General features: G+C 35.1%; 3 protein-coding genes across 5 annotated transcripts in view; 1 reads left to right on the top strand and 2 right to left on the bottom strand.

Annotated features, from left to right (window-relative positions):
• The window catches only part of LOC140055718 (all trans-polyprenyl-diphosphate synthase PDSS2-like), a 30,883-nt gene that overhangs the window by 3,632 nt on the left and 7,099 nt on the right, over window positions 1–20,152 (bottom strand). Inside the window, exons 2-3 of one of the 3 annotated variants that reach the window (XM_072101097.1) lie at window positions 6,177–6,227; window positions 372–504 (exon numbers count right to left, since the gene is read on the bottom strand). The gene's annotated coding sequence lies outside the window, so the exon portion shown is untranslated. Of the gene's footprint in view, window positions 1–371; window positions 791–6,176; window positions 6,228–20,152 lie in introns of those variants that run through there. The other 2 variants (XM_072101098.1, XM_072101096.1) reach the window with 2 other exon arrangements.
• On the top strand, window positions 930–7,748 carry LOC140055715 (malonyl-CoA decarboxylase, mitochondrial-like). The gene is made up of 11 exons (XM_072101093.1): window positions 930–1,051; window positions 1,367–1,549; window positions 1,648–1,788; window positions 2,093–2,227; window positions 2,629–2,781; window positions 3,206–3,370; window positions 3,535–3,637; window positions 3,768–3,920; window positions 4,355–4,529; window positions 6,224–6,270; window positions 6,593–7,748. Exons 1-11 carry the CDS (start codon window positions 1,013–1,015, stop codon window positions 6,820–6,822), a joined length of 1,524 nt encoding a protein of 507 aa, XP_071957194.1. The 5' UTR covers window positions 930–1,012; the 3' UTR covers window positions 6,823–7,748.
• Window positions 15,206–19,421, bottom strand: LOC140054703 (frizzled-9-like). The gene has a single exon (XM_072099779.1). The coding sequence runs from the start codon at window positions 19,225–19,227 to the stop codon at window positions 17,527–17,529; it is 1,701 nt and encodes a 566-aa protein (XP_071955880.1). The 5' UTR covers window positions 19,228–19,421; the 3' UTR covers window positions 15,206–17,526.

Genomic DNA, 20,152 nt, shown 5'->3' on the forward strand with positions numbered 1-20,152 from the left:
CAAAAAAAAAATTAAAAAAATTATGGTTTAATTATTAATTTATTTTTCTAAAAAGTAAAAAAACTATTTTTGTTTTCACATGGGGTACTGTACACTTTTACAATACAGTACACCAGTATCTTTTTTAATAACATTAGGTAGGCCTATGTTTAGGCCCACTTATAGTACTACTACTACCTAAGGGCCAGGCCTACCTAGAGAGAGATCAGGTAAGTTTATCACTCTGCTTTGCCCAGGACTAACTTTAGCCTGTCTGTACTTCTACCTAGCTAGTAACAAAATTAAAGTAGGCCTAAGCCTTACCTAGACTAGTAGTAGGCCTGTACAGTAGAGTTTAATATTTAGTAGGGCGGTAGGCCTAGAGTACTTACTTAGTATTAGTAGTAGTAGCCGGTACCGTATGCGTGCGTAGTACGTAGTCTAGTAGCCTTCCTACTAAAAAGAGAGGGTAGACCTGTCCTGTCTTAATTGATAGAAAGAGAGTAACAAGCTTGTATGTAGAGCCTAGAGTAAACGTATTATTTATTATTATTGTGATATACTTACTAGGCCTAGGGCCTATTGTGTATTTTGGATCAGATCCTTTATTGAAAACTATTGTACTAGGCTATATCAATCATGAATGCATGCTGTGTGTGTTTTGGCTAGTTTTTTCCGGATTTTCCTAGTTGCAATTCGCGATCACGCCCTCTATTATATAACTATTAGCAGACGATATTTGTGGTATACATACAACTTTTTACACATTTTACATATTCATACAAATACGTGCATGCATATTTGATAAAATTTTAAAATAATTATATATGTTTTTATCGTATATATTTAAATAAAACAAATGAAGAATATATCATTTTTTATAATGTATAAATATTTATATTATTGTTATTAAAAATGTGCTCACCCTCACCTCTTATTTTGTATGTAGAGGGCGACAGATTAAGATGACATGTTACGATTTATAAAATAATAAAAAAGTTTCTTTAAATATCCTTTAATAAATAACGCCTTGATGATGGCAGCATCTGTGTTTAGGAGGTGTATAATAAGGGTAAGAATGACATAATTTATGAATTGTAAACCTGTCTAATTTCCATTACCTAGGCCTAATCCTGCAAGCTAATAGTGAAGCACTAAGCTTACTAGCTTACCTTACTAATACTAGGCCTAGGGCCTAGTTAGGCCTAGGCTAGCCTAGCCTAGGAGGCCAGCAATTGGCGTATTGGCATACTATAATGACGGTGGTCATTTCGCCTGTCATTGTTGTATAAAATACTACAGTGAGATAGTAGAATGGAAAGCTTCGCTTTTACGAATAGAATATCCTAACCCAATCATTATTTTTAACATTTATGTTTTAAAACAGAATTGCCTTGTTGTGAAATCATGCAAACATCATCCCTGCAGCAGCAAGATTTGTCATAAGAAAATGTCATCCTCACAATATGATACGCACAACACAAAATCATTGTTTAGCATTCTTGGAGAATTTGAAGTAAACAGTTCAAGTAAAAGATCGGTGGGGTCACAACAGCCATGGGTCTCAGAGGTAAAATCTGTCAAGTGTTATGCTTTTTAGAAAGTAATAAAATAAACATCTTTATTTCTTTTTATTCTAATTAATATTATTTATTGTTATCTTTACAGGAACAAGTGGGAAACTTCTGTCAACGGTATCAAAAACTTGGGGTGAAAGAGAAAGCTGAGGTTTTATTGTTCCTGTCTGAACGATGCGGCGTGAACCATTCAGATGCAATGTCTGCAGCTTCAGTATTGGCCGCAGCCAAAGTAAATCACTTTTTAGTAATAACCATCCTTTGGGATTGGTCATTCGCTTGCGTTGCAGCTTACGTCCTTGTGTTGCATCCTAGTGTGAACCAAGCTTAAAATAACCATCAGAAGCAATAACAATATAAAATTCTGTGTGGAAAATTACGTTGGTTATAAAAAATAATAATTGGTTACAAATATAAGTTGGTTTTAAAATGTATATCTTTGCATCAATTACAAAGAGTCATTAATTAGAATAAGACAATTTTTAAGTTTTCATAATTTTGTCTCCCAAGATTAATTACTTTTTTGTTTTGTTTAGGATGACCCATCAATCTTTACATATGAACACCGTTTACAGGAGTCACTGTCGCCCAAATACTCGCACTTATTCACAATGATCAGCCGTACACCAAATGGTGTCAAGTTTCTAGTCGACATGAGAAGTAACATTTTGGTAATTACGTTTTGTTTATATACATATATTGTACAGTAAATATTGATATGTACTCTATTAATAGATTGTAAACCAGTATAAATTTAACTGATGTTCAAGACAATACACTAATCGAAATCAGAGGAAAATGTTTTCACTGTACAGTATATAATTTATAATACACCTATTTATAGTAGAATGTTAAAATCAGACAAACTTCATCCCCAGCCTTGCTGTATGTAAAAAGGATATGTTATCATGAATGACATAGACAGCATGTTGGCTCTGACGATTCACCTGCACCCAATCCCAGTTCAGCTTTGCTTTGAGCTGCAAAGGGAGCAATGCACCAAGCTCTAAGAGCATGATTGCAATTATACACAATAATTTGTTATAAATTGTTTTACTTTTTTGTGTTTTAGGATTTACTTTCCACTCCATTAAGTCAGAATGAAGCAGAACCTTTAAAACACTTGAATATAAGTCTACGCGGTCTACTAGCTCACTGGTTCTCTACCGGCTTGCTTAACCTACAGCGGATAACATGGCAAACATCTTGCGATATGCTACAGAAGGTACGGTAGGACATTTTTTAGGTTAACACGTCATGCATAACCTGACAAGCAAAATGTGATGCCGAGCATGACAGCGCCCCCTTCTCCCTCCCCACCACACCATACAAATATGTGATGACGAGCACAACAGCCCTCCCCCACCTCACCATGGAATGATGTAATGTCGTAAGCAACAAAGTTACAGTATTCAAATACTTACTATCACATGTGGTGTGCCCAAATATGGTAGTGATATGCCCAAATATAGTAGTGATATGCCCAACTATAGTAGTGATATGTCATCATCATGTCCATATATGGGCACATCACATTTTGTTGTCACATAAAGTTGAATGGTGTAGACTGGATCTGTCACATATTGGTCATGTTTTGTCTTTTGTTTTGTGAATTGTAAAGTTAAATTTTTATTTTTTAAACATGGTAGGTGAGTGAATATGAGGCAGTGCATCCAGTAAAGAATTGGTTGGATTTAAAGAATAGAGTTGGTGCCTATAGACGTTGTTTTGTTTTCACGCACAATAGTATGCCAACAGAACCAGTTGTGGTACTACACACGGCTCTTACAAGTGATATATGTAGTAAAATTCAGGTAGGCTATGGTTAATGGTTCACACAAAAGCATTGAAGTGCTATCAAAGTTATTACACTATAATATGGATGCCATAAACACTACACCATAGATTCATTGTTGATGGAGTATGCTAAATATAATAAATATACATAATTATTACAATGAATATTAATTTGTTTCAGTCAATAGTTGAGAGAACTGAGGGTGGTGATACATTATTGGATAGGGAAGATGTTAACCGCATCAATGCAGCCATCTTTTATTCGGTTACGTCAACTCAACGAGGTAATACCTAAAACTTCTCAAATTTATTTCTTCGTAATAAAACTAAAATAACTTAAAATACGAAATCATACTACTGTATTTGCTATGTTAAGTGAAATAATTTTTAAAAAAATGTTTAATTAATCTGCAGGATTACAAGGTATTGATCTTGGTAATTATCTAATCAAAACGGTCGTTCAAAAGCTTCGTGCCGAGTTTCCTAACATGAACGTCTTTTCAAGTTTGTCTCCAATTCCAGGATTTCGCGATTGGTTATTACAAGAAATGAACAACACTATTCGAGGTAAGTGGGCAGTCAATTACAGCAAAAGAATTTGAATTAAATTCGATTGCTACTTGTGGGTTGTCACAAAACTTGTTTGTCATAGTAGGAGAAAACTAATCATAAACTGTACATAGTTAGAAAGACATTTTCAATTTTTGTTGATCCAATATGGTACTTACAACTACGTTTCACAATCAGTTTGCTTTCTCAAATAGACTGTTGATCTTGGTTACAGTCTGGTCAATACTTCACCTCTGTGTTTTTTAGGGTGCTGTGTTTTTCTTCTGCGACATTGTTTGCGAAATGTCATGAGCACCATTTTTAGTATTTTAAATTTGTTGATCAACAATAAAGAAACATTTCTCTAATATAATAATAGGATCCAAATGAAATTAATTTAAGATTGTAAATAGTTTTAACTTCTTTTCATTTTTTGGTAATTTTCTTTCTAGGTTCTACAGAGGAATTATTCTTAAAAGAAGAGCAAAATAGTCTTCAATCGTTGTTAAATTGCAAGTCAGCTGATTTTACAACTGAGATGAAACAAGTTATTCAATCAAACACATGGAACAAATCAGAAACTTTGAATGCTGCCCTCAAGCTTCCTCTCACCAGGTTATGTGCTAGGTAATGTAACTTAATTTGTTTTTTCAAAGAAGTATAAAGACGTTACAAAGCAAAGATTTACTAAAAAGCGAAATAAATAATTTTCAGTGACGTATTAGCTATGGCCACTCACTAGCTAAACCTAAACAGACATTAAAATATGTCAAAAAAGTCTCGAGGCCTCTATCGTTGGAGGGCCACTTAGGGTTCCTAAACCAGGAGCCTCAGGTCTGAGATGAAACAAGTTATTCAATCAAACACATGGAACAAATCAGAAACTTTGAATGCTGCCCTCAAACTTCCACTCACCAGGTTATGTGCTAGGTAATGTACCTTAATTTTTTTTAGTCAAAGAAGTATAAAGACGTTACAAAACAAAGAATGTGAGATTTAAAAAATCAAACAGATTCACCAAAAAGCAAAATACATCAGTGACGTAATGGCTATGGGTGCTCACTGGCTAAACCCAGGGGCCTCTGAGCAGTGCCCAGAGAGAAAAAAAAACAGACATTAAAATATGTCGAAAAAGGCTAAAAACGCCTCAGGCCTCCATTGTTGTAGGGCCACTTAGGGTATGTTCAGACCTACGGAGTTATGCTTTCGTATCACAGCCAAGGTCATATTTTAATGAGCGTCATAAGAGCAAAGTGTTCAGATTCATTGCAACGAAGTTGCATTACAAACGGATATGATGTCACTCGCTGGCAATTAACCAAACTCTAACGCACGCATAGACCTACCTTTGTTGTTATTAAAAGTAGTAGTGGTTGGTTTAGGAACGAACACTTGGGCTCGGCATTATCGATTGGTTGTCAGGCATACCAACCAGCCGATCGTTTTGGGGTTTGGGTTTATATTTGGTCTATGACCTAAAATATCATTTATGGCAGAAAAATTTTCAAATCCCGTACTTGCACCGGCTCCAGATTTATTTACTCGGTCTTTCGCCGCTTTATACGACGACCCCTTCAATTTCGTTTGGATATTAAATCTTTCTTTATGAGGATGGCCCATCTGCTAACGTGTCCGCCATGTCGTTGAACACAGACATCTTGTTGCCGGTGCTTTTTTTACGCCAGTTTTTCACTTCCAACCGATCTCTGAACTCAGGGCTTCCCCACAATGAAATAAGGTATTTTACTTCGGTTTCTCGCCAATGCGCACGCTTCGATGACATTTTAAATTAATTAATATAATAATATTAATAATAATACTGTATAGTGTAACAACAAAAGGTATGCTTTTTTCGCACGTTCACCGATCACAACAAATGGATCAGCTTGGCTATACGATGAGGAGCACATGTCACGATGTGATGTGGCGAATATTGTAATTTGATTGGCTAGATATCTAACCTAGGTCATATTCATCGATGCGTGACTTTCGTATTGTAAGCGACGTCCACTAAACTCATACCTTGAGCTTTCGTAGCGTACGAAATATCAGTGTCGTACGAGGTGGCTTCCACTAATCTTTTCCTGGTTCAGACGTATGGACTTGTACGCCGCGTACAATACGAAAGCATAACTCCGTAGGTCTGAACAGGCCCTTAGGGTTCCTAAACCATTGCCTCAGGTCTTTATGTTACGCCAATGATTATTGTCAAGTGGCTCAACAAAGTGGAATTGAAAATAGACATCATAGAATAGAATCAAATGAATTACATACATTATGATCCACATGTTTCCTGACTTGTTATCTTCTTTTGTGTTCAGGTACCTATATCAAGAGAAGAGAAGAGGATATGCGGTCAACCCTGTTGGTAAGTGTAAACTTGATAAACCATCAATTAACATTAATTATTAACGTGCTATAATTATAAATAATACTAATATCCTTGATTTATAAAGTGCCTGTTGTGAAACCACTAAGCGCTCTGAACATTATTACCCTGGTCATTTTTTTATCAAACACGTATGGAAACATATTCTCATAATGCAGCTAGTAATCAGCGAAAAGTTGTGTCTTGACCTTTCCAGGTACCCATTTGTACACCTGGGTGTAGAGAGGCAAACATAAGTAAAGTGTCTTAAGGATACAAGCAATTCGTTTTAACATAAGATAAAATTACTATTATTTCACAGCAAATTTTCACTTGAGGAACGGTGCGACGATGTGGCGTATAAACTGGCTCGGAGATGTCAGTAACAGAGGCCTGACAGCCTCATGTGGCTTGATGGTTAATTATAGGTACTTTTTAGATAGGACCACCAATAACAGTCAAATGTATGTAGAACAAAAACACATTGATGCATCAAGCCATGTTTTAAATTTACTCCAACCAAACCATTATAATAAAACAAGCAAATTATGAACAAACTTTTGATTCCTAATAAGTGAATTATGTCTATATAAATTAATATTCTTATTTTAAAGAAAGAAATATACTATAATTAAAACAGTATTATTAAAAAGATTTTAAATTGTAAATTAAACTGAATACTTGGTTCATTTAAGAACATGTGTAAACAAAAGCTTAAGGTAAAATCAGTTATCTCAGAGTAAAAATTAGTATCAGTTATTATCAGTATTATCATGCAGAAAAAGAAGCTATAAAGTGGTCAGTTATGTCCAAAAAAAAAATAAAAAGAACAATATTTGGTCATTAAAAAACAATATAAAGAAGAAATACAGCATTTAAATTGCATGATTTTCCATCTCATTGTCTAAAGCTCTGTTTACACTATCAAACTTTATGCGACAACAAAATGTGATGTGCCAATATATTGGGCATATTGCTACCATATTTTGGTATATCAATACCATATTTGGACACATCACATTTTTTTGTCATTATCTGATATAGTAAACAGTACAAGCATTAACTTTTGACTTGCCAAGGGATGATGTGTGTGCTATGGAGCATAAATTGGTACTGGACTAATTGCAACGAATGTTGTTTTATATCAATTACCAAGGCCAATATAATATTTGATCACAGTTATAAATTTATTGCCGCAATAAAATGGTAATTAATGCTTTTTATGGGAACTATTTTTAGTAAATCAAGTGTTTACTTTTCATAAATGTATTGGAAACAGAAATCACTAATCGTTAAGATAAACAATTCTTACACACCATGATGAAGGGAGCTGTGGACGAAAGGGGGGGGGGGGGGTTTATTTGAACTTACGATGCATGAAACACAATACATGATTTAGAATACTAATAAATATATTCTTATATCATTTTATTATCGCAGTGTAAAACTAAACTCCACTACCTAAGCCTAAATGAGACTTTTTTATAAAATAGTTTATCCGTCCTGTAATTGGCGAGTTACTTGGATGTGTATGAAATAAACAAAAAAATGTTGATATTATTTTATTATAGTTATGTCATTGTCGTTTTATTCATGCATAAACATTATTAACTAATTATGTTAACATATAAACCTCGGGATCCAACAAAGACCGAAACGTTGAATCATGACTTCCCTCACATATCACATTAATATTTTGTGTAAGTTTTAAACTATCTTAAGCTCTGTCTACATTACTTTGACAATAAACGGTGTGATGTGCCCAAATATGGTAGTGATATGCATAAATATGGTAGTGCTATGACATCATCATTTCCATATATGGGCACATCACATTTTTTGTCGCATACAGTTTGATAGTGTAGACAGATCTTTTGAACAATATTTTTTAATGTAGGCCTACATGAATAATAATGAATAAAAACTATGAATAATTACTGTAGTGTAATAATAACAGTTTTAGCAGTATCATTAACGAACCAGACAAAGAACATGTCGACTTATGTCGTAAAGCGTTTTCTTAAATCTACTTGGCCTATAATTCCAGTATCCGGTCATAATAAATCGTTTGCAATCAAACGTACTTAGAAAGGCATTAAATTGTTTTCGCGACGATACACACACTCGACTAATAATATACAAAGGCACAAACTCCGATCATTTTCGCTCAAGTTAAAAGCTGTCGAAATAGCCAAGAGGCTTCCTACAGTGTTAAGTACACACAATAAGGTATAATGTCGGATTTGCTCGCTTCGATACACTTTTATAAAACAGTCTAACATTCTATTGACTCTAGCAAGCGCTTAGTAAACATGTCGGTTAATTGAAAAATATTCTGGATTAAACTTGTAGAAAATAAATCAAACCATATTTTTATAGTCTGGGGATAAATAATAATAATAAAAATAATTCAAACCATTATAGTCTGGGGATATATAGATTTCTTTTTCACTCAAGCTCCTGTAAATACTGTTCCGGCGAGCTCTCATGCGGGAGCTTTAAAGTGCTGGATAAAACAAATTTAAATGATTCCTCTGCTTTTTTCTTTTCTTATTTTTTGTTGTTGGTTATCTTGGCATATTTTATGGAGCATGTTTGTGTGTAAAGCGCTTAGAAACACTGTATTAGGCTACCATTATTAGTATAAAAACGAAAAGGTAAAAAGACACAACATTTTGGGGTAACAAAATTTAAGAAACTGTTACTTTCTACACATATTTCTACCATGATTTTTTATGTTCGCAATTTGAATTGTTGATGAGGACTATTATTAGATAACTGTGATGATGTGCCGACATGAGAATGTATATATCATAATTCTCCCGAGTAGGCCTACTTCTTGCCATCTCCTTCCTACTCTGATAATCCTTCTCAGCCACTCAAAAGTAGACCAATTGTCATTCTATATGTGTTATGAGTAGGCCTAGTTATTAATTCATTGGTATTTGGTTAAACAACAATGCGGTTTTAAAACATATGTAGGCCGACTTATGCATACTCTACAATGCTAGAATTAAGCAACGAATGAGGGACAATTAACACTAACTAATTAACGCTATGGCCAACACTGTACATTATGATGAATTATTTTTCCTTCGTGACTTTACATATGTTGCTAGAAAAAATCGAGCGCCTAATAATATACTTTTGAACTGTATATGTATGCTGCAGTCAACATATCATTGAGAGTTTGCAACACTTTGGCATAGTCTACTTATAAACAGATTTATTTCCAAATATTTATGCAAACCATATTTCATTGGCGACAATTGGTTACAAAATCTGGTTAACAAAATTAACGTGCGTTTGCACAGCATTGCCAATCAATATGAATTACATTGCACTCGCAATTATTCAGGCTAAATGGCAAGCAGATTAACTAACACATTCATTTCTCAAAGAAATCATTATAAAATTAGGCTAATCGTACCTGAGTGAATAACATTAGTGAATCTATTACTCCGTCGAGAAATCTAGATTACGATAACTAACCAGCGCTTGCTGGCTTACAAAGTGCGAGCGTTTTGTTGCTGTTTTAAACTATTGCTCTATGGTAATCTCAACATTGTTCATTATATCATAAATCCAAAGGCAAATTACTGGAAAAATGACAATGCTGTGGGTATCAGTGGCTGAATCTTAATGGAGATACACAAAAAAAAACACGAAAAAGCTAAATCAAAACGATACAGTAAAACAGCCAGAAAAGTTAGTAGAACTATGACTTATTGATGTCATTAGGTTCAGGCTTAAGATATTTACCGGGTAAGTTTGTTTCACAGGCAGCAGTTATAGCTAAAGTTGGCGGGCAGGAACCAACTTACCCAGTCAACTAAGCCTCCTGAATACAGGCCTATATAGGCCTACAGTAGTTTCCAATACCATCTCCTCTCTGTTACAAAAATAATAACAGTTAGTTGTAGGGCAACGTTGATTTTTACGTCCAATATTTTTACCGTGCGTACAGGCCATGGCCCGAGAACTTAAAAAGTTCAATTCAAACTTTATAGAATGAGAAAAGTAAATGTCGCTAGCTTCAGATTTTTTCCCCGTTTCACCCTTTTAAACTATCAACACCATCTTCCCCTGTTACAAAACTAATTACAGATAGTAGTAGCCTATAAGTTGATTTTTCTGTCCGGGCATACCCCCGATATTTTTACAATATGTGCAGGCCTTGGCCCGAGAACTGAAAAGTAAAGCTCAATCAAATTTTAACATTATAGAATATGAAAAGTAAATGTCGCCAGCCTCAGATTTTTTTTCCTGTTTCACCCTGTTATTATTCGGTTTTTTAACATAAGGTTTGTTACTAATAATAGGGACGTGTTACAATCCTAAAATGGTTGGGGTTTTACTGCCTTTGTGTGGCACCGACTTCCTGCAATCAAGGATACCAATTGCAATAAAAGTACATGTGGACGGAATTTAAACCTGATGAATTTCACAGTCATTGTACTTTGTAGTGTGATGTACTTTTTTATATTCTTGTTTGTGATAAATTCATTCACACAGCAGAAGAACACATAAACAAACGGCATTCATCCGCGACGGTTCGATTATGAAGTTTAACTGTCCTTAATGCAAATCGTATACCTTTAATTGAAATACAGTTGGAACTAACAAAAAGATACTTTTATATGACTACTAAATTACAGGCATTCTTTTTCAAAACTTAAGAAGGTTGAAGAGAAGAGCATTGCTACGCACTCTACAACATATTTCCTACTTTGGTCTAACTCCTATTGGCCTAAGGAAGAAGATACGTATACCTTGAGGCCTATAACTATAGGCCTACTAATTATTACTATACTAAATCACAGGCACTCTTTTCCAAATTTAAGGTTTAAATAAAACTCTACAACATATCTCCTACTTTGGGCCAACTCCTATTGGCCTATCAAGATCCTTTTATACTATACCGTACTAATTATGACTATACTAAATCACAGGGACTCATATTCAAAACTTAAAGGTTGAAGAAAAGAGTATTAAGCTACGCACTGCACAACTTATACGTTGCCATTATGGGCACACAGTGCTTCGTGTGTCCCCGAAGCTGTTTGAAAAACAACATGCAGATCCAACTAACCTAGATAGTGTAAATTACACATTGAAATTTAAATATATATACACTTCAAGTTTCTTTTGTTGAGATCAAATAGCAAATCGTCTTGTTGAAGCTTGCAGTTTAATTACTATCTACATATATAATTTATTCATGAATTTTTAAATGGAACCCCCAAAGGATTGTCTGTCGGCGCGGCGGCGTCGAAATAACATTGACCGCATTATTGACGCGCGCGACTGGAATTATTATTAAATTTCGGAAAACAAGATCTTGCTCGGATCCGGCGGTTCACGTCGAATTCGTTCGAATCGTTGCATAATTGTATATTAGCGTAAAGTAATGGTCTATTTTTGGTGGCATGCATTATTCTGAAAACACGTTACCAGCGATAAGGGTCGAATCTTATTCTTTAATCCATGGTCGAATAGTAAACGTTTTGTTTTTCTACAGTGTTTTATAGTTTAAAAAAATCCTCAGTCGCAGTACTCTACTAGGTAGTTTAATCAAGCTTGGTTCCACCTAGGACGCAACGCAAGGACGTAAACGTAACGTAAGCGATTTGACCAATCATAAGCGATAGATAATTCGAATTGTCGCTTGTCATTGGTCAACTCGCTTGCGTTGCATCGTTGTCCTTGCGTTGCGTCTCTAGTGGGAACCACGCCATGTCTAACGATATTGTTATACAAGTATGTGTGAATAATAAACTTAGTTGGATCGTATAATGTACCGTAATACAGTACATAATAGGCCTACAGTATGTATTTAAATAATGGAGGAATTATTTTGCTTGATATTGCAGTTAGCTAAAAATGAGAAATTGTGCTGCGTGTAAAGTGCACACATGTCATTTTATGTCAATGAATCGCAATAAAAAGGGATAAAATTTGAAGCTGTACTGTGTAAAGCTCTGTCTACACTATCCAACTTTAAGTGACAAACTATAGACACGATGATGTCATATCACTACCATATTTGGGTACATCACACTTCTTCACAGAGCTTCCATACTTAAAAAAGATTTTCGTTTTTGAACTCAATAATCCAGTAGTTCCAAGTACTGTCAAATAATCCCATTGTGTCAATTCCCAGCATACATCAGCAACTATTGTATTTACAAAGGGCGATGACCGTATCCCTACCCAATGGTTTTAATTACGTCAAGTTTTCTGCTTCGGAATTTACATTAAGCTAAATCAATAATTAGTTTAGCGGCAATCAATGGAAACTTGCGCTGATTACTTTCGATTTAGACACTCGGCTAATTAGCGTAAAGAATAGTCTGATGCTAATTGAAAAGAATAATTAAAATGAAAGAGAATTTTCAAGGGTTTGAAGTCTACAGTAAAATTAATTCTGTGGAGTGGGAGAACATTTAAATTGTAATGAAAATATATCGCCCTTGAAATAAATAGAATCGCAGTTACCAATAAATGGTATTGATAATGTTCTATGAACAATCAATGGTTAAGCTACGGTTCTTCGGTCACAGAGCAACGACGTGGGTACTTATTGTTTGCGACGCACCTACGTTGCTTCCAAGTCAATTTAAAATTTAATTTCACTACAAAAAAAAAGTATATAGATAAAGTGGAAACCAAGCTTAAATGTCCAGTTATTAGTAAACAACAGTGCCTCTAAACCTGTCTTGATGGATATAGTACATGGGGTCGAGTGCGAAACCACGGCGATCCACCGGAAGAAGTAACTATAATTCTGGCTTACTGACTGAAGGAATAGTCATACCGGATTAATCATTACAAAATTGCTACGGGCAAGTATCACAATTGCTCTATTTGAAGTGATGATAATAGGCTATGTACGTTAATAATGCATGCAATATATACAAATAATAAATAGTGCGTACTATTGCACGTCATGTGACCCAAAATCGTCCAATCAAATGACAGAAATTTATTTAGGTGTTTAAAACCATGTATGTATGTTATATTAGCTAACTATGATATCTACATCACAAGAAGCATGCCTGCCCAGATGGGTACACGTTTTAAAAACATTGTTTGCCTTGGTAAATAATCACGACGCGGTCTGTTTAATTGATTAATGAAAAGATGATAATTTAGGCCAAATATCAATAATAAGCATGTTTACGATTGAAATAGGCCTATTGCATTTATTTTATATTATCTCAATTTAACTTGTAGTAATAAACTTAAATACATGTAAGTATCATCGCGTTGTTGCTGGTAAAATTGAGAGAGTACAACACAGTTACAGTGATGATGGGAAATGAACACGTTAAAGATGAAATTGAATTAAGTCGCTAATTTAAACCATTTAAACTATGCACTGGTAAGGATGCAAATCCTGGGGCAATTTCCAAATTCTTGTGTGTTAATTCAATAATACCCAGCAGGCTCAGCAGCAACTAGAATCACTGCTGGCATCGTTGATTTTAACCACACAATGGTAACAAATGGCATAGGTCCTATACTTGTTATGATTTGGCACAAAGGTGTTCACTGTATGTTTAAAAAAGTATTCACAGTTCTATTAAATATTAAAACAGAATAAAGTATAAGACTTTATATAAAATCACAATTGATCCACCGTTCGTTTCGATTACATGAATTAATTCACTCAGTATATCAGTATTTTTTGTCTAATTTTTATTATTGAAGGCCTATAACGCTATACATTTTTTTATGTATATGTTTTGAAATGAAATTTAAAAAAAAAATAAATAAATAAATAAACTTCTATGATCGTACAGTTTGCCATTGCAAAGATATGAAGAACAATCTAAATATTAGACCTAAATTAAGTCGACCGCACTTTGTTTGTATTCATGTTTCCGCAATGAAGTTAATTCTGTACATATTGCCGTTGTCCTGTTTTTTTTTCCACGACCTATATAGTTAAATTTTCGAACAAAAGCGGCGACAAGGATCTAGATACATTTCAAACTTCACAAACACTGTATTTGATACAATTTAAGACGATATAAAGATCTCTTTGTTTACTATATTGAAATATTGGTCAATAGCTGAAAGCACAGATCCAACCAAGATAACATTATTTATAATCAGTTATACAATTACTGTAGCTTGATGCATATGTGTGTACGTGCGCTTATTTAGTGTTTAAGGACATTTTCCCTGACGGTTAATAATATTGATTAGGCGCAAATATGGTTACAATCGTCACGGTAAACTAAAATAGTTCTGTAAAATTGAAAAAGTACTCTGTACTGTGTTTACAAAATCGTCCTATATTTTAGACTTTAAAAGAAAATATTTAAACAAATGCAATGAATTTAGTGAGAAGTGAGAGAACCAGTAGACATAATCCCACCGAGGTATAGGAGTTAGCCGCAGTTATTATATACTTCTATAAAACGTTTGATAAAGCAATGCGAAGAATCACCTAAAAAGAGCCGCTGTTCAGTGGTGTGTGGCTATTGACGAACATTATCAATTGAGAGGCAAAACCATGACACGACGAGAACTATGCTTGCACATCAATGGACAATCGTAAATTGATTTGGTGCTAAGGGTGCTTTACGAGAGGAAGACATTAAAACCATATGAAAAGAAAAACTTAAAAGTCGGTTAAAGATATCTGTAGGGAATAAGATGAGAGAATACCGAATATAGGTTTTGTTCAAGGTCAGACCACAGTAGCAATGAACTAGCTAACAAATGTAGCGTACGACAAACAAAGATCTAATACAAGCAATGCAATCTCCTCCATCGAGAATAAAAACAACAAGGAACGCTTAATCTAATAACAATACGGATTTTGCAAGTCTTGAAATATCTAACATATTAAACACGATAATATCAATCCAATTGTTAATATTGACTTTTAAATCAATGAATAAAATATACTTAAATGTGTTTGTAATTTTATTTTTATTACATTTTCATACAAACATGGCTTAGAACATTGCATCTTACATAATTATTATATACGGAAATATAAACTTACTAAGAAGATATATTTGGCATGGCAACAACTAGTATATAACATGGTTCAAGCATCAGGGAGTATATTAATAAATCCATGGTTCAAGCATGGACCTATAAATTAGAGGTCCATGGTTCAAACACGAGGAGGAATTACCTTCCATTTTTAAACAATTGGTTATTTAAAACCAGTACAATTTTCTTTCACCCATTGAGATAGACAAATAATACAGTATATTCAGGGAGTTGTAAAATAATATAATAATAATTATTTTACAACTCCCTGGTATATTTATGGTTGATTCATAATCATGATTTTGTTAATGTATCTGCTAATCGCATAGGTAAACATTGTAAACGAATATATATGCCTAGCTAATCACCCACAGCACCATTAATGACAAAGGTTGTTCGGCATCTTTGAAACGTCTACAGAACAATATTTACAGTCCTGACAGAAAATAATGAATTACATTTTTATGACAAGTTGTTTTGTGTTATACTGTAGAGAGTAGGATGACCTTTGGAGTCTGTGATTATCAACGATACCATCTCTTGATATGTGTTGTTGATACAACCCATTACACTGATTCATATCAATTTTGCAACTCTCTGGTGTTTAATAACATCATGAACTTTACGAGTGAATTAAAGAAACCCTTCTTTGCAAAACCATATTATATTAAGACACTTTACCATGAAACAAGTGGAAATGTAGCCTAATAGTTAAACATTACGGAAATACTTTGTTGTGTCCCAAGGAATCCCAATTTGAATAGGGGTCTACTGTATTTGTAGCCAACACTTTATAATGCAAAGACTTAAGTTCAATGAACAGACATCGGACGTCTTACACTGAACGAAAATTGGAAATAGGGCCTACAAATAATTAGGAAAACCTAGGCCATGCAATCTAGGCCGCTTACTATTACTAGAAAACAATTAAGGAAAATACCGAATATTCATGATGAGACTGCATGAGGACCATGATATCGTTTTCAAAATCTTTTAAAGCTCAGTTTAGTTTAGGTTATAATGTGGTAGAGAATGGCACTAGAGCTCAGAGAAACAGTTTAAAACTACGATACACAGTAGGCCTATACATTAAATATATATATTTACCGGCAATATTATCATACAAAGTTTTAATGTACAACAACACGGCATAAAAATATGTGTTCTTATTTCTATGTTAAAAATTCATTAAAGATTCATCAAATAATTTCACTTGGAGTTTTATAAACTGTTTGATTTGGTACACGGGTATACGTAACCGCCTGCAGACTTGACGCTTTACTGGCAGGGTCAGAGTTCACTCCATAGCCTTCAGTTGGCAAGATAACAGTCTTCAGGGCTGGGGACGTTCTGTATGACGTCGGTGCGGCAGACGCGGTGGTATTTACGGGCTGGTGTTTCTTTTTCGTAAATCCAAATGTCATATCGCAGCATTTCATCCAGCTGGTTATTGTCTTAGGGCCTGTTTCTATAGAGCAGAGAATACGGTTTTGAATACCGTTCTTTTCAAGAACCGTTTTTTCTTGCCAGCAGAAATGGGTCCCCACAAAAAACCACAAAAAAGAACCGATCTTAAAAACGGTTTCAAAAACCCCAATTGATTGCGGTCTCGATCGCAAAGAACCGTTCTGAAACCGGTTTCCGCGGAGCAATTTTTAGCTGCAACACAATCGCGGTCTCAATTTGACCCCAAAAACTGAACTCTGCAGTCTGCTGCACTGGGATGATTGCGGTCAACTCGCAGTCAAACTCGCGCGATAGGACCTAGGCCTAAGTCATTTTTATTTCTCTAGATAGTGAGTATTTTATTTAACTAAAAAATGTTGACCGATGCTATTACGAGGTTCGTAAAAAATATGTGAAGGAAAGAAGATGAGGGGACTTGTCGGGAGTCGGAAGAAAGACTCGCGTATAATAGGCCTACATGTTTTTAAGAATATTGTAAAGCGTGTGAAAAATAGACGAGTTCAACTTGACAATATCAGAGGGTGCGACGTAGGCCTACCTATACTTTAACCAAGGACCACAATAACGTTTCAGGTAATAATTCCCCCTTCTATGATGAAATGGATGCTATTTCTTGGGGATCGCGCTATGCGAAAAAAAGTAAACATGACCTCGATCAAATCGCGCTTCCGCCTAACGAACTGCATTGTGGTGTATATAATGACGTCATTCATAACGAACGCACATGGACGGAACCGGTTTTATTGGAGTAAAAATTGAGCTGCAACGCGATCTTTATTTATAAACAACAGCCGAAACCGGTTTCCAAAAAACCGTTCTTTTTTTATTTTTCAATAGAAACAGGCCCTTAGAGCTTAATATCCACATGCCACTGGTAATTCCTACAACTAACAACATAAATATCTTAACAGAAAGTACGGGAACAGACGGTATCGAGTACGGTAATGGACATTTTGAATCGCCGCTGTCACACGGCATATTCATAGACTGTTCTTTCCACAAATCAAAGTTGCCGTGTTGATAGAAATAACATGCGATAACTGAAGTTGCAGGCACTGTGTAAAGCACAGAAAACACTCCAATTCTAACCATTAACTTTTCAAGCTTATCAATGTTACTACCGTCTTTCTTCATAACTTTTCTTATTCTAAACAAGTACACAAATCCAGAAACTATGAAAAAAGTGCCTAGAAGAAAATAGATAAACAAAGGTACGAGAACGAACCACGTTAGCGCAGTTATATCCTGATTACCTACAAAACACATTCCAGTGAGTTCATCTCCGTCTACACGACGCATCGTTAAAATGATGATTGTTTTAAGAGCTGGAATGGCCCATGCAGCCAAATGATAGTAACTACTGTGTGAGGCAATTGCTTCATATCCCCACTTCATTCCCGCCGCCAGAAACCAAGTTATGGTTAATATAACCCACCATATTGAACTGGCCATAAAAAAATAATATTGAATCAAAAATACGATTGTGCAACCGGTACTCTCCAGGCCTTCCTGGATTAAGTATTTCTCGCCTGCCTGTGTCTCATCGCACGAGATTGCTTCTGCTCCGACTATAAGACGCACAATATACGCAATCGAATAAACATTATAGCAAAGGCTGAGAAATATAATTGGTCTTTCGGGATATTTGAATCGAACACGATCGACGAAGAAAGTTAAAACGGTTACGGCTGTACAGAGGAAGCAGATGACGGCCCAGACTCCCATCCACATTTCGGCAAATTTCTTGTCAGATTCGCGATAATAAACATCCACGTTACATCTTGGAGCGCAAGATTTTGTCAATTTTACATAAACAAATCGATCAGGATTTTTACATTCATTTGAATTTTCGTCTGTTTTTTTATCCGAGTCTTTTGGATCATGTGATATAATAGGTGGAATTAATGTCAATCCTGGTCGTGACCTATTCTTGTACGGACCAGATCCTGTTGATGAGTTCGGTGCCATCATGCAAAGGACTTGATGGCGATCATCTGAGTTGGCCACTGGAAGGCCCTCGCAGTTCATTGGCTCTGGCCACTTATAATTAAAACTTTCCATAATAGGTGCACATTTTGCCTTTACGTCTTCGCACATTTGTCGACAGGGCCATATGGGGAATTCGTACTCTTCCGTACACATGGGTGCAAACATTGAACATAGAAATCTATTTAGTTGGTCCGAGCATCCATGGTTGACAAGAGGTGCAAATTCGTGTATTTTTGGTGCAGCTTCGTCTTGATTTCGATGTTGAAATCTGTTAGGCATGCTTGTAAGGTTGTAACCTATCCCTATGCACATTGGAATCGTGACCCGTTCACACTTAGGTCGGCTGATATCATCAATCGGAGACAGACAACTGCAAACATGAAATGTTGTTAATAAAATCCATATCTGAACAAGCCAGCTAGCTTCCATCTTGAAGAAGGCCTGCAAATTCCAGCCCTGTTTGGTTGTACAATTTGGCTCCAGCATCAATAAAGCTGAATTACCGGCTTAGCTTATCACATAAGTCATCGATACGCCGTGCTAACACATAAGTGATACCACTTACTTAGGGAATGCTTTGAACGAATAAGCCGAACTGAAAGTCGACACAATGCCTGCCTATACTGAACCGCATTACACTCGCGTAGTCATATGGGACTTGGTAATTAAAGTTCCTGCTTTATAACACTAATTATGTATGCAATACAATATGAATTACAAAGACATTTTTACAAAGTTACAGAAACATATGTGAAATCAAACAATTTGTTTTTGTATATAGTTTTTAACACGAAAGAAATTAATTAATCTGTTGAGCACGGCGGAAGGACACTAGTGCAAATGTGTGTATCGCGGTCATGTTGTATCGTTTGCTGTCGGTGCCCTTTGAAGTTGGATACGTTGGTAGTAAGTTATGGCAGTGAGATCATATCAGTTTAATGCGCTGCTTGTGTATACTCACTTGCAGTTTGAACTATTCAAAACCAGCATATGAAACCAATCCACCACTTTATTATGTTTGCCGATCTCTTGTGGCCTGTTGTTCAAGTATTATTTTTTTATCTCGTTTTAATTTTAGAAACGAATAATTGTGTTTCGGCTACTCAAAGAACAGCAAACTATTTGCTTTAAAAGACCATTATCTCCTAAATGTCTTTAGAAAAAAAGAAATTTGAAAAGTTTTTTTTTCCATTATTGTATTAATATATAATCAGACTTCACTGTTATAATATAATATTCAACAAAATAAGTATATCATATGTAAAAAAACGTACAGGCAAATTAGTAATACTAATACTATAGTAAGTAATGCCTGGATGAGACGGAACTATACACTCAGTTCACCATATTATTATAGATTTTATTTTATAGGGCCATATTTTTCACCAAAAATGAAGAACAAATTAATGTG

Source organism: Antedon mediterranea, chromosome 7 (genome assembly GCF_964355755.1).
Source record: "Antedon mediterranea chromosome 7, ecAntMedi1.1, whole genome shotgun sequence".
In the NCBI taxonomy this organism is placed as follows: Eukaryota; Metazoa; Echinodermata; class Crinoidea; order Comatulida; family Antedonidae; genus Antedon; species Antedon mediterranea.

What these genes read in the sequence shown, in the direction of transcription:
- LOC140055715 (XM_072101093.1), top strand. Translation starts at nt 1,013, where the DNA reads ATGATGGCAGCATCTGTGTTTAGGAGGTGTATAATAAGG. An exon ending in TTAGGAGGTGTATAATAAGG is followed by an intron (nt 1,052 to 1,366) that starts GTAAGAATGACA and finishes GTTTTAAAACAG; the next exon opens with AATTGCCTTGTTGTGAAATC. An exon ending in ACATGAGAAGTAACATTTTG is followed by an intron (nt 2,228 to 2,628) that starts GTAATTACGTTT and finishes TTTGTGTTTTAG; the next exon opens with GATTTACTTTCCACTCCATT.
- LOC140054703 (XM_072099779.1), bottom strand. Translation starts at nt 19,227, where the DNA reads ATGCTGGAGCCAAATTGTACAACCAAACAGGGCTGGAATTTGCAGGCC.